The sequence below is a fragment of the Podarcis filfolensis genome (assembly GCF_964270895.1).
Source record: "Podarcis filfolensis genome assembly, chromosome: 6".
NCBI classification, from domain to species: Eukaryota; Metazoa; Chordata; class Lepidosauria; order Squamata; family Lacertidae; genus Podarcis; species Podarcis filfolensis.
The window spans coordinates 92,108,464-92,120,833 of NC_139609.1; the positions used below are offsets into that span (position 1 = coordinate 92,108,464).

Here is a 12,370-nt window from a genome sequence, read left to right on the forward strand (position 1 = left end):
AGTGTATGGTGCTCCACCCCAAAAAAACAGGATATCATGGGAACTGTAGTTTACCCCCACCATTCCGAGCACCTTTAACGAACTACATTTCCCAGGAGTCTTGGGAGGGGGAGCCTAGTTCTTTTCATTTGTCCTTATTAACAGAAGCTGCAGTCGTGGTTTCCTTCCCAATTTCGCAAGCAACGTTGCGCGTAAACGGCGTTTCTCCTATTGTTCGCTCGGAAAAGGCGAGGAGGGCAGACGCCGCAGCCCAGCCCGTGTGTTTCACCCCGATTAGCTCACCCGACCCTCCTCTCCGCCCCGTTTTGGGGATGGAGGCGTCACCTGAGCTGACGTAGCCAGGCTGGCTGACCCTATATAAAGCGCCGCAGCGGCAGTCCCAGCCTTTAAATCCATATACGCCTCTGTGTTTTTTTGTGGACGTGGAGTGTACTCCCAAAATCTCCTTTGCAAATGGGCTCCGTCGCCTAGCGTTTACTCCCCTGAGCCAGGTCACCTGTGGTCTGAAGCCGCTGGGATTTTGCTGAGCGAAGCGTTAAGTCTTAAAGGTAAAAAAACCCTTTTCCTTCTCTCTTCCTTTTCTTTTTCTGGCCGCCATGTAGGCAAGGCTCTTCTGGCTCGAAGATCTGTGAGCTTTCGCTGTTTAATTTTTTTTAAAAGCATATTCATCTTGGGGCATGAACGTTGCGCGTAATTGCGTGGATTTAAATCGCTTGCATGCTGTTATTATTTATTTCAAACCCCCACCCCGACAATTCAGTCTGCTGAAGCCTGGGGAAAAAAATTAAGAGGGAAGCTTCGCTGGTTTACCTTTGGGGGTTTTGTAATTTATTTTTATTTGAAAGCTAGTAACACGCCTGCTTAAGGGCCGTCTGATTTTTAAACCTCTGATAAGTGAAAGGTGGGCTGGGGGAACCTTCGATTTGTAATTTCGCTAAGCACGCTTTGCTGGAGAGGCTCGGTTCGAAGTACACAGCGACTCAGAAAACCCCACTGAGGCCAATGCGACTTGCTCGCATGCAAGCGGCGCTTAATTAGGTTTGCAACAGAAGAAGCCCTTATTGGAGGCGGCGGCGAGACGTAGTTCCGAGCAGGCTGTTAAAAGTGCTGGAGAAGTTGGGAAATTCGAAAACGCCGATCTGTGTTGGCTAAAGCCAGCGCCTCGGGTTATGGCGGCTTGCTCAACTGCTGCGATGGGGGGGGGCGCAGGGTGTGGGGGGGGGAGCGACCTTTGCTCTATAGCCCCTGCCAACTTTTGAAATGTGTTGATGGTACTGAAAAGTGGGAGGAATGCGCGGATTTCGATCGTTCAAGCAGTTAAGGGAATCGCTTCGAGAAGGGGGAGATTTGTTTTGGTAAACCGTAAGGGCGTGATTGTTTACTTCCTGACGGTGCATCCGCTGCGAACAAAGAGTGAACGTTCTACTCGCTTGATGAACGTTCCATTCCCGGGTCTCAACGTTCCATTCCCGGGTCTCAACGTTCCATTCGGGTCTCCGCCCTTTCTCGCGGCTTGCAGACCACCGCCTTATCCAGAGGGGAGGGTGGGGGGGGGCAGCGTTGACTGGAAACCTTTTAATTTTATTACCTGTAACCCAGTTGCCACCACTCTGGCGGTAGTTTTCTTTGCGTTTTCTCTCCCTCTGGTGGGACTTAAATATTTATCCGTTCGCTCCTTTGCAATCCGCCGCCTTTCGCTGGCTGACAGCTGTGCAGCAGACCTGCCCCTGCATGTGGTGGCTTTGTGGCCATATTGGCTGAGAGCAAACGCTCGGGGCACCCACGCCAAAATTCGGCTCATTGTTCGAGCTTTTGCATAATTTCTTTCTACATCTGTTCCCCCCCACCACCCTCGCTTCCTCCTCCGTCCCCCAAAATGCTGTTTCAGCACGCAAAAGCGACACGCGCCCTGCTTGTGTCTTTCGACTGCAAAGGCTGGGGGTTGAGGAAGGAGGTTTCTATATGTGTAGGTTGCAGCAAGCCAGTTCAGTCCGGATTTTGGCTGCTTGGCTGTGGAAGACTTCCCCCACGCGCTAAACGCGCGCACACGCACACAAGAGATATGAGAACATTCTGTAGAAAGGCACAAAGGAACGGAGGATCTGTTCACCCACACTCCCTGAGTCAACTGAATGTGGTGTTGAGGTCCCCCTCAGTGGCGTAGCGTGAGGGGTGCAGGGGGGACCGGGCGCAACATCTGAGGGTTAGGGGGCGCAAATCCACGGGTTAGGGGTGCAAATTACTTGCCTTGCCCCGGGTTCTCACAACCCCACGCTACGCCACTGGTCCCCCTACCCCGCAAAAATCTCAATTATTTTACTTGAGGTAGAGGGAAGAGTTTAGCGTGTGCTTCTGGCTCGGAGTGCATTTTTGTAGCCCAGAATCTCTTACCACTTGAAAGGAACTGGGAATGCGCGAGTCTGTTCTGACAAAAGAGAGAGGAGTGTGTGTGTGTGTGTTTAAACTGGTATAAACCAGATCTCTGATTTCCTGTTGGTGGTTTTGACTCATTTAATGCCATGCGTCCTCTGCTTTTTACCAAAACAATAAACTAATAATGTTCCATGTTAGTCTCTTGGCTGGTTGATAGTTTACAGTGTGGTAACATGCAAAACCCCCCTAAAGTTTAAAAGGGGGGGTCAAAGTAAAGGAGATTTCTACTCTTGCAGAGAATGGCTTTTGTTGGTGCATGTAAGGGCTTAAGAGAAGTTTTGCTTGTTCAAATCAACATCTGGGACCACATCTAGGGGAACTCAGTGGGGCTTCTTAATGGCCAAGGTCACAGGGACAGACTTGACCCCTTGCCCAAACAGTGCACCCCACTTTTAACTTTTTTGGTTTGTTTGTGTGTTCTACTTTTTTTTTTACTCTGCTTTCAAGTTGACTGTTTACAAAAATGTAAAACAATAGAAACCTCATATCTATACTATATAATTAATAAAATCCACAATGCAACAAAACATTGTTCTCTACAAGTGAGGGAATAATGCTGTTTTAGTCCTAGGGGAAAAGTAAAACCCTGCATTTTAGGGAAGGGGGGGCTAAGGGGGTGCCAAAACAACCAAAATGAAGTTTCTAAACTTATCTCTTTGTCCACAGGGAACATCTTAGTCTGATTTGTGTGAGTCCATGTAGAAAAAACTTTGGCTGGGTCTGTTGGGAGTTGTAGTCCAGGCATAGGCAAACTCGACCCTCCAGATGTTTTAGGACTACAACTCCCATCACCCCTAGCTAACAGGACTAATGGTCAGGGATGATGGGAGTTGTAGTACCAAAACATCTGGAAGGCCGAGTTTGCCTAATCCTGTTGTAGTCCAACAAGGTTGGGAAAGTGGTTCTAATGAGTGAAATTATATAGAAATACTACATTCTAGAACTAGCACATTTTCTTTGGTCATATTTACATTATAGGCTTCCAGAAGAATAATGTCACATCAACACCATAAAGCACATGGCTTCTCCCCAAAGATTGTTGGGAACTGTAGTTCTCCCCATAGAGCTACAATTTCCTGCACCCTTAACAAACTGCAACTCCCAGGATTCTTTGGGGGGAGCCATGTGCTTTAAATGTGTGGTGTGGCTGAGCCTCTACTTTCTCCACTAAATGCAAACTGGTAAATCATTTTGTATTACTACAAAAATCCTACCATCACCACATCCTTGAGTTAGGTTCAGGGCCTGAGCTTGAATCCAAGCTTGAAATGTTCAAATGTTTTTTATACGATGCAAGCCAGCCAAGATTACCAAACGGAGTGCAGGCTAATTTTTCTCCTGAGTTGCCCAATGTGCTTTGACCGTTCCTGTTAGATAGTCCAGATCTGATGAATAGGTTGCTAGGAACTGGTAGCTCCTGCCTTTTGGGGGAAAAAAAGTTAGCCAAATACTAAATACAGACAAAAGCGTCAGTTTAATTCTAAATCCAAAATATTGGTTAGCAAATTCAAATTGTCATGTAAAATTCATCCCTGCTCCTTCTTGGTCTTGTTCCCTCTTCCCCCATGTTATTTGCACTTTGCGGCTGATGGTTCCTTCTGCTTGCTTCTGGGCGCAGGCAGGAAACGTGGATAAATTATTATTATTTATTGAATTTATATACCGCCCTGTACCCTAGGGTCTCAGGGTGGTTCACAGAATAAAATCAAGATAGAAAACCACAAGATAGTAAGGTAAAGGTAAAGGGACCCCTGACCATTAGGTCCAGTCGTGGCCGACTCTGGGGTTGCGGCGCTCATCTCGCTTTACTGGTCGAGTGAGCCGGCGTACAGCTTGCGGGTCATGTGGCCAGCATGACTAAGCCGCTTCTGGAGAACCAGAGCAGCGCACGGAAATGCCGTTTACCTCCCCGCCAGAGTGGTACCTATTTATCTACTTGCACTTTGACGTGCTTTCAAACTGCTAGGTTGGCAGGAGCAGGGAGAGCTCACCCCGTCGCGGGGATTCGAACCGCCAACCTTCTGATTAGCAAGTCCTGTGGTTCAACCCACAGTGCTACCCGCGTCCCGCAAAACCACAAGATACCTAATAACAATAAAACTGCAGACCAATAGCAGAGGTTTTGGTAAAAGGTACAAATGCAGAACCAAGCCAAACTGACAACTGTTTCTTCCCTCACGGAAGTTGGATTACAGGCAGCTTACTTCTTCCCCCAGCAGTTGGCTGTTGTGAGCCTGTCTGCTTTGAGAAGCTTGGCTGTGCCAAGCGTTCTGGAGTTTCGCTTCGGTCTCTGCCCACGTGCCATCTCCAACAACGTTTGCAGTTTTGTTGTGGAATGTGCTGCCGCAGCATGAAGCATCTGGCAAGCACTCCTGAAAAGGCTGCTCAAAGAGGTTCTTGTGTAACAAACCAGCTTCGAGAAAACCATGCCATGTAGAACTGGAGGCAGGGACCCTTTTCATGTGCTATAGACCAGTAAAGACCCGGTTTACCCCATGCCCTGCAAACTTGGTGGGCAAACAGATCAGATCACTCACTGAGCAGCCTGGAACGAATATTGCCATGCCATCCTCCACGCTGCGTTTCTAATTCAGGTGCAAACTTAACCCGCACTCCTCCAGCCAGTTAGCAATGCTGGGATGTGGTGAAATGTTCAGTGCCCTCCATGGATGTGGAACGTCTGATGCTCCCGATTTTGCTGAGCGCCTGCTCTCCCGTCAGTCCCAGCCAGCGTGGTCAGGGCAGATGGGAGTTGTAGTCTAGCTGCAAGCAGAGGACCACAGGTTCTCGGTGCCCACCTGGCTCACATGGTTTGAGCAGACAGCTTCTTGCATCTTGAGGGGAGCTCACACAGGTGGTCTTTGCATGGTGGGTGGGTGGCGCTGTGGGTTAAACCACAGAGCCTAGGACTTGCCGATCAGAAGGTCGGCGGTTCGAATCCCCGCGACAGGGTGAGCTCCCGTTGCTCAGTCCCAGCTCCTGCCCACCTAGCAGTTCGAAAGCACATCAAAGTGCAAGTAGATAAATAGGTACCGCTCCGGCAGGAAGGTAAATGGCGTTTCCATGTGCTGCTCTGGTTCTCCAGAAGCGGCTTAGTCATGCTAGCCACATGACCAGGAAGCTGTATGCTGGCTCCCTCGGCCAATAAAGCGAGATGAGCGCCGCAACCCCAGAGTCTGTCACGACTGGACCTAATGGTCAGGGGTCCTTTTACCTATAGCCACTGATGCCTTTTGAAAGGCATGGGAGTGAATCTTGCCCTTTAAAGTGGCCTGTGCTGGCCTGGGACTGAGGGGAATTGTAACTTCAAAAATGCAGAGGGCACCAGGTTGGTTGGCATCTGTCTGTCTCGGGAGGCAACAGAGGAGTACCCCTTTGGGGGTGAGCGCAAGCTGTTGGACGGCTTCAGCGCCTGCTGTGGCTGTAGAGACTGATAGGGGAGAGACATGTTTTGTTGCAGCTGGGGCAGAGGAAGGCGTCCGGTTGTGCTGCTGCAGATGCACCATGGCCTTTCTCCTCCCTGTGTTCGGCTTTCTGGACCAGGTTACAGTCTCTTTATTACAGCTACTCTTGTTTTGTCTCTCAGGGTTTACAACTTGCACAAGAACGAAGACAAAGAAACATGGCAGCAATCCCGTCAAGCGGCTCCCTTGTGGCAACCCACGACTACTACCGAAGTAAGAACGGGGAAGGGGTGCGAGTTGCGCAGAGAAAGGCCCAGAGTGAAGCCTTGGCGTCTCCAGGACCTTTGGTTGTGGGGCTGGGAAAGACTTGTGCTTTATGCCTCGTAGGAGTCAGTGCTGTAGGTCTAGATCAGGGTTTCCCAGACTCAAGTTTCCAGCTGTTTTTTTGACTACAACTCCCATCATCCCTAGCTGGCAGGACCCAGTGGTCAGGGATGATGGGAATTGTAGTCCCAAAGCGGCTGGAGTACTCTAATGCGGGGGTCAGCAAACTTTTTCAGCAGGGGGCCAGTCCACTGTCCCTCGACCTTGTGGGGGGGCTGGACTATATTGGGGGGTATATGCATTCCTATGCCCCACAAATAACCCAGAGATGCATTTTCAATAAAAGGGCACATTCTACTCATGTAAAAACACGTTGATTCCCGGACCGTCCGGAGGCCGATTTAGAAGGCGATTGGGTCGGATCCGGCCCGCGGGCCTTAGTTTGCCTACCCATGCTATAATGGTTAGGGTGTTGGACTATGACCGGGGAGACCAGAGTTCGAATCCCCACTCAGCCATGAAGCTCCCTGGCAGACCTTGGACTAGTCACTGCTGCTTAGCCTAACATACCTCGCAGGGTCGTTGTGAGGTTGGGGAGGGGGAGAACCATGTACGCCAGCCACCTTGAGCTCCTTGGATGATAAAGGTGATATATCAATGTAATTGATGATGATGATGATAATTAATAATAAATAATTAAATAATAAATAATTAAATAATAATAATAAAGGTGGGGAATGAAGTAAAATTAAAGATGAATAAAAAGAGGGGGGGGGATAATATGTACAAATAACACTACAATGGTACCTCAGGTTACAGACTCTTCAGGTTAGACTCCGCTAACCTAGAAATAGTACCTTGGGTTAAGAACTTTGCTTCAGCATGAGAACAGAAATCGCGCAGCGGTGGTGCAAGGCCCCATTAGCTAAAGTGGTACCTCAGGTTAAGAACAGTTTCAGGTTAAGAACGGACCTCCGGAACGAATTAAGTTCTTAACTCGAGGTACCACTGTAATGATAACAGTAAATCATCATCGGATCATGTAAAGGACCTTTTTATCATGTTAGAATAATAATAATAAAGGACCCCTGTTGGTGAGCTATTTTATTGCAAAACCATGATGCTGTGGGCACCCTGGCTCTTTCTTAATAGCCCCCCAGCGCCCAGAAATGGATAGAGGCTGGCTAGAAAATACTATCCTTGCATTCACCACAATCATGCACAGATAGCTTGTGGGAGAGGGCAGGCATTCCTGTGACTTGCACTGGAGTGAGTCTGGAGCAGGGAACAAATCAGTGATGGCCAAACTTGGCCCTCCAGCTGTTTTGGGACTACGATTCCCATCATCCCTGACCACTGGTCCTGTTAGCTAGGGATGATGGGAGTTGTAGTCCCCAAACAGCTGGAGGGCCAAGTTTGGCCATCGCTGGAATAAATGAAAGGAAAAGAAGACATCTGCTTTCTTCCTTCTCCAAGCCTCTCTGGGTGTCTTGAATTACGCTGCTCGCCCGGGGCCTCGAGCTCGCGGGGGCCGCTGCTCAATCCCAACACACACACACACCCGGCATTTTATTCCCTTCAAGGGAACCTTCCTAAACGTTGGCGCAGAGGAAAAAGGCGCTGCGTTGGAGCCAAGCCCCCATAAAAGGTCAGCTCCAACGGTTCTTCAGCTAAACAAAGCCTGTGTGTGTTGGACAGGAGGCTGAATGTTGTCCTTTGTCTCTCTCTCTCTCTCTCTCTCTCTCTCTCTCTCTCGGCTCCGAGCCCACTGTGCTCTTCTAAAAGTGTAGCGGGGCTGGTGCTGCAGGAGAAACCAGTAAGGGAAAATGGCCTCCTTGGCTAGGTGGGGTCCCCTCTCTGCTCCAGTTCTGAGAAATGCAGTTCTTTAGCCAGCAAGAGTTTTGAGAGCAGCTGCTGTTGTGCAAGCCAAACGCTCTGCAAATTTGCTATTTGTCGGCAGACAGCGCTCCAAAAAGAGTTTCCCGTTGCTTTGACCATTGCTTCCAGTAGAAGTTCTTGCTAGAGACAAAAGTAGTGTCCGGTCTCTCCTTCCCAGTTTCAGAAGGTCTTCCCACGGAACACAGCACTGGGGTTGGAGCCACACCATACTTTTAATGCAGATTAAAAGCTCACAGCTCCTCTCAAAGAGTCCCGGGAGCTGCCGTTTATCCCTCGCAGAACTACAATTCCCAGCACCCTCACGAAGCGGCTCTGACATGGATGTTCACGCCACGCAGGTTGGGAGGAGGACTGGGCAATATATTGATCCATCATCCAAAAACGGACTTGAAGTCCACATTGTGATACCCGTTTCGTAATTTCTGACCTGGCGACATACCACAAATCGTGTGTCTCTGTGCTGTGCGAAAAATTGAAGTGTGGAAAAAGCCGTGAAGCCAGACGATGCTTCTACGTAGCTCCGTCATTTCAGACCTCATGATAAATTGGTATATCATGAATTCCTGGCAATATATCGCGATGTTGAAACCCAGATACAGCCCGTCCCTGGTTGGCAGCATGGGGAGAGCTCCGCTGCGGTTTGCGTTATTCCTGCGCGTCTCCCGGCTGCAGCAGGAACTGTGGTGCGTGGTGATCTAATGGGGCAAAAACATGTCTTTGTCTTGCAGGGCGTCTGGGTTCCACTTCCAGCAACAGCTCCTGTGGAAGTGCAGAGTATGGGGAGGTCATCCCTCACCATCCAGGTCAGTATCTTTGCTTCTGAGGGTGTCGCCTTTGTGGGGGACGGTCCCGGGGCTGCCTGCAGGCTCATTTTAGGGTGCATATTTGGTTTCTCTGAAGTGCTGGCTCGGACCGCGATGCCTTGCTCTTTGGCATCTGCTCTTGACAGGTGTACAGGGACGCGGGTGGCGCTGTGGGTTAAACCACAGAGCCTAGGACTTGCCGATCAGAAGGTCGGCGGTTCGAATCCCCGTGACGGGGTGAGCTCCTGTTGCTCAGTCCCTGCTCCTGCCAACCTAGCAGTTCAAAAGCACATCAAAGTGCAAGTAGATAAATAGGTACCACACCGGCGGGAAGGTAAACGCCGTTTCCGTGCTCTGCTCTGGTTCACCAGAAGTGGCTTAGTCATGCCAGCCACATGACCCAGAAGCTGTACACTGGCTCCCTCGGTCAGTAAAGCGGGATGAGCGCCGCAACCCCAGAGTCGGTCACGACTGGACCTAATGGTCAGGGGTCCCTTTACCTTTACGTTGACAGGTGTGGGAGCAGAGGCGGTTTTAGGGCAGTGCCACCAGGTGCCCAGGGATCACTTGCCCAGCTTTGGGGAAAGGGGGTGGCAAGTTCTGGCAAGGTCCTAGAGTCCTCCCTCCTCCTTCCCAAAGCAGGCAAGCTCTTGCTGGGCTTTGGGAAGGACGAAGGTGGGCTCTAGGACCCTGCCAGAGCCTCATACCTGCTTCCCAGGCTTTGGGAAGGGCTGGAGAGGGCAGCAAATTTTGGTCTCGCTCAGAGCACCATATCATCAGGGTCTGCCCTTGGTGGGAGTCCTGTGGCCGGGGGTGATGGAAGTTTTAATTCAATAACATCTGAAGGGCATGGCTTCCCTATCCTTGCAGTATGTTCAGGGCTCTTGTGGAACGTGGGTCCAGGATACCTTAAGGACCGTCTGAGCTCTTGTATCTCAGATCAGTCTCTGACATCATCCGGAGAAGGGCTGTTAGTTGAAGTTCAGCTGTCTTCCACTACAAGCCATGCATTTTGTGTCTCTGGTCCCATTCCTGCGGAACACTCTTCCAGTAGAGATTCATAAGGCATCCTTGCTTTTGCTCTTGCTGAAGACTTTTCCTGCCCACGGGCAAATGCTGCCATTTAAAACCTTTTGAGTAGCCAGCAATTTTAATGATTGCTTTTATCCTGGTTTTATATTTTGTCATGTGCGTATTGTTGTACAACACCCTGATTTTTATTTGTGTGTGTGTGTGTATATATATGTGCTTCTATAAAATATTATTTTTAACTTTTATTAAATGTGTATGCTGCCTTTCATCCAAAGACTACAGGGTGGTTCACAACATAAAAATACAAAATGAAATACAACATACATAATAAAACAATCCAATAGCCTCCCTCCCACAGACACATTTAAAAGTCCGTAGAATGTTCACCATGCCAAACGCCCGGTTGAAGAGACACTGTTTTTGCCTGGTACCTAAAGATATGTAACAAAGGCAGCAGGCAAGCCTCCCTGGGGAGAGCGTTCCACAAACATGGAGCCACCACTAAAAAGGCCCTGTTCTCGTGTTGCCACCCTCTGGACCTCACAAAGGCACACAAAGAGGAGGCACACAAAGAAGGGCCTGAGATGATGGCCACGGGGTCCAGGTTTGTTTATATGGAGAGGCAGTCATTGAGATACTGCAGTCCTGAGCTGTTTAAAGCTTAATCGGTTAAAACCAGTACTGTGAGTTGGGCCCGGAAATTAATTGGCAGCCAGTGCAGTCAAGCCAGGATTGATGAAATGTGCTCACACCGTCTTGTTTTGGTGAGCCATCTGTCTGCCAAATTCTCCACCAGCTGGAGCTTCTGAACATCGAAGAGGAGTCCCCATTTTCTGACTGTGACACTTGTGTCCATTCTCATAGGTCTCCCCAAGTCTGACCCTGGGCACTGGTGGGCCAGCTTCTTCTTTGGAAAGACAACCCACCCAGTCATGACAACTGTGTCGGAATCCCCAGAGAAGTAAGTGAAATTGTGCCGAGTTTGGAAATGGAATATCACGTGTGTGTGTGTGTGTGTGTGTTTGGATCTGAAGTGAGGATCTTGGAAAATCGTGAACAGACGTGTAACTGGGATAGGAGATGTGGGAAGCTAATGTTTTCTCTGCCCCGCTGTTCTTCACTGATTCTGTAACTAGCTCAGTCCTTGTTCTTCCTGACTGTATACTTCCTAAATGGGTAGATTAGTGTTTGGGTTAACTTTGGAAAATACTTAAGCGTTGCATTATATTTCCAAACATTGGCATATGGTCCTATGTGGGGATGGGTGGAGTGTGTGCAATGTAAAAGATTTGTATCTGTTATAGAATCAGAGTTGGCAGGGACCTCAGGGGTCATCTAGTCCAACCCCCTGCCATGCCGGAACCTCAACGAAATCACCCATGAGAGATTGCCATCTCAACTCTTCATTTAATCCACACCTGCTTTTCTGCATCCAAATAGCTGGGCGAGAGGGAAGATTTGCGTGCAGCGCAAGTTTCTAGTCCCCTGTGCAAGGCCATTTATTTATTTGCCTTATAAAAATGAATCCCTAAGCAGAGTACAACAACAACAACAACAAAATGTGTAATACACACTAAAATTAAGCAAATGACTGAAAGCAAATGGTAACAGTAATAAATCAATAATAACAAAAAGCATACGCTCTTTGTAAATTAAACTCACACTAGCTAGTGGGGAGAGTTTATCCCTGGTCAGGCCAGCATAGACATTTCTAGAGAGAGAGAGAGGATATTGGATAAATATAATTCAGATTTAGTGGGTTTGGGCTCCTGAGTAAGCACATTTAGGATTGCCCTGTACGCTTTCAGGGCAAGTGGGCTACCATACTGCTTAATCGGTAGAGTGTGAGACTCCTAATCTCAGGGTCCTGGGTTTGAGTCGCATGTTGGGCAAAATACTCCTGCATTGCAAGGGGTTGGACTAGACGGTCCTCGTGGTTCCGACTCTACAGTTCTGTGATTCTCGAGTGACAATACTGCCGTTCTGACCCTCTGATCTCTCTCTCCCCTTTGACCTTCCAGCTCAGGCACTTTCCAGGTGGCGAACGGCATGATCACATGTGGCCTGGCTCAGGACGTGATGAGGAAGCGCCATGCCAGCGAGCCCAGCAAACCGAACGCGGGTCCCACCGCGTGAGGAGGCTGGCTCCCCCCTGGCCAGACGCTTCTGACTTGAACGCTAGGAGGCAGAGCCCATTTTCCACTCCCCTTCCCCGTAGAGTAGGGCAGGCTGCTTCGAGTACTCCTTAGACGTAGGTTTTTATAAAAGCAAGAAACGGCAACTAAAAAGGAAAAAAAAAAAAGAGAAATCTTCTGTACCATCCTTTTCTACAACTTTCTTTTTCTTTTCTTTTTTTGGTGCAGCTACGTCTTCTAATCCCTCCCTCCCTCCCCACCCAACGAAGCCTTGTTAACACTTCATTCTTGTTTTGTACTCGTCTGATGGAAACTAATAAATCCTGAGCAGCCTTTTAAA

The 12,370-nt window shown here is 49.0% G+C and overlaps 1 protein-coding gene across 1 annotated transcript; it reads left to right on the forward strand.

Annotated features, from left to right (window-relative positions):
• The first annotated feature begins 174 nt into the window (after positions 1-174).
• On the forward strand, positions 175-12,370 carry PPDPF (pancreatic progenitor cell differentiation and proliferation factor). The gene is made up of 5 exons (XM_083619295.1): positions 175-548; positions 6,020-6,110; positions 8,789-8,863; positions 10,760-10,856; positions 11,917-12,370. Exons 2-5 carry the CDS (start codon positions 6,056-6,058, stop codon positions 12,029-12,031), a joined length of 342 nt encoding a protein of 113 aa, XP_083475421.1. The 5' UTR covers positions 175-548; positions 6,020-6,055; the 3' UTR covers positions 12,032-12,370.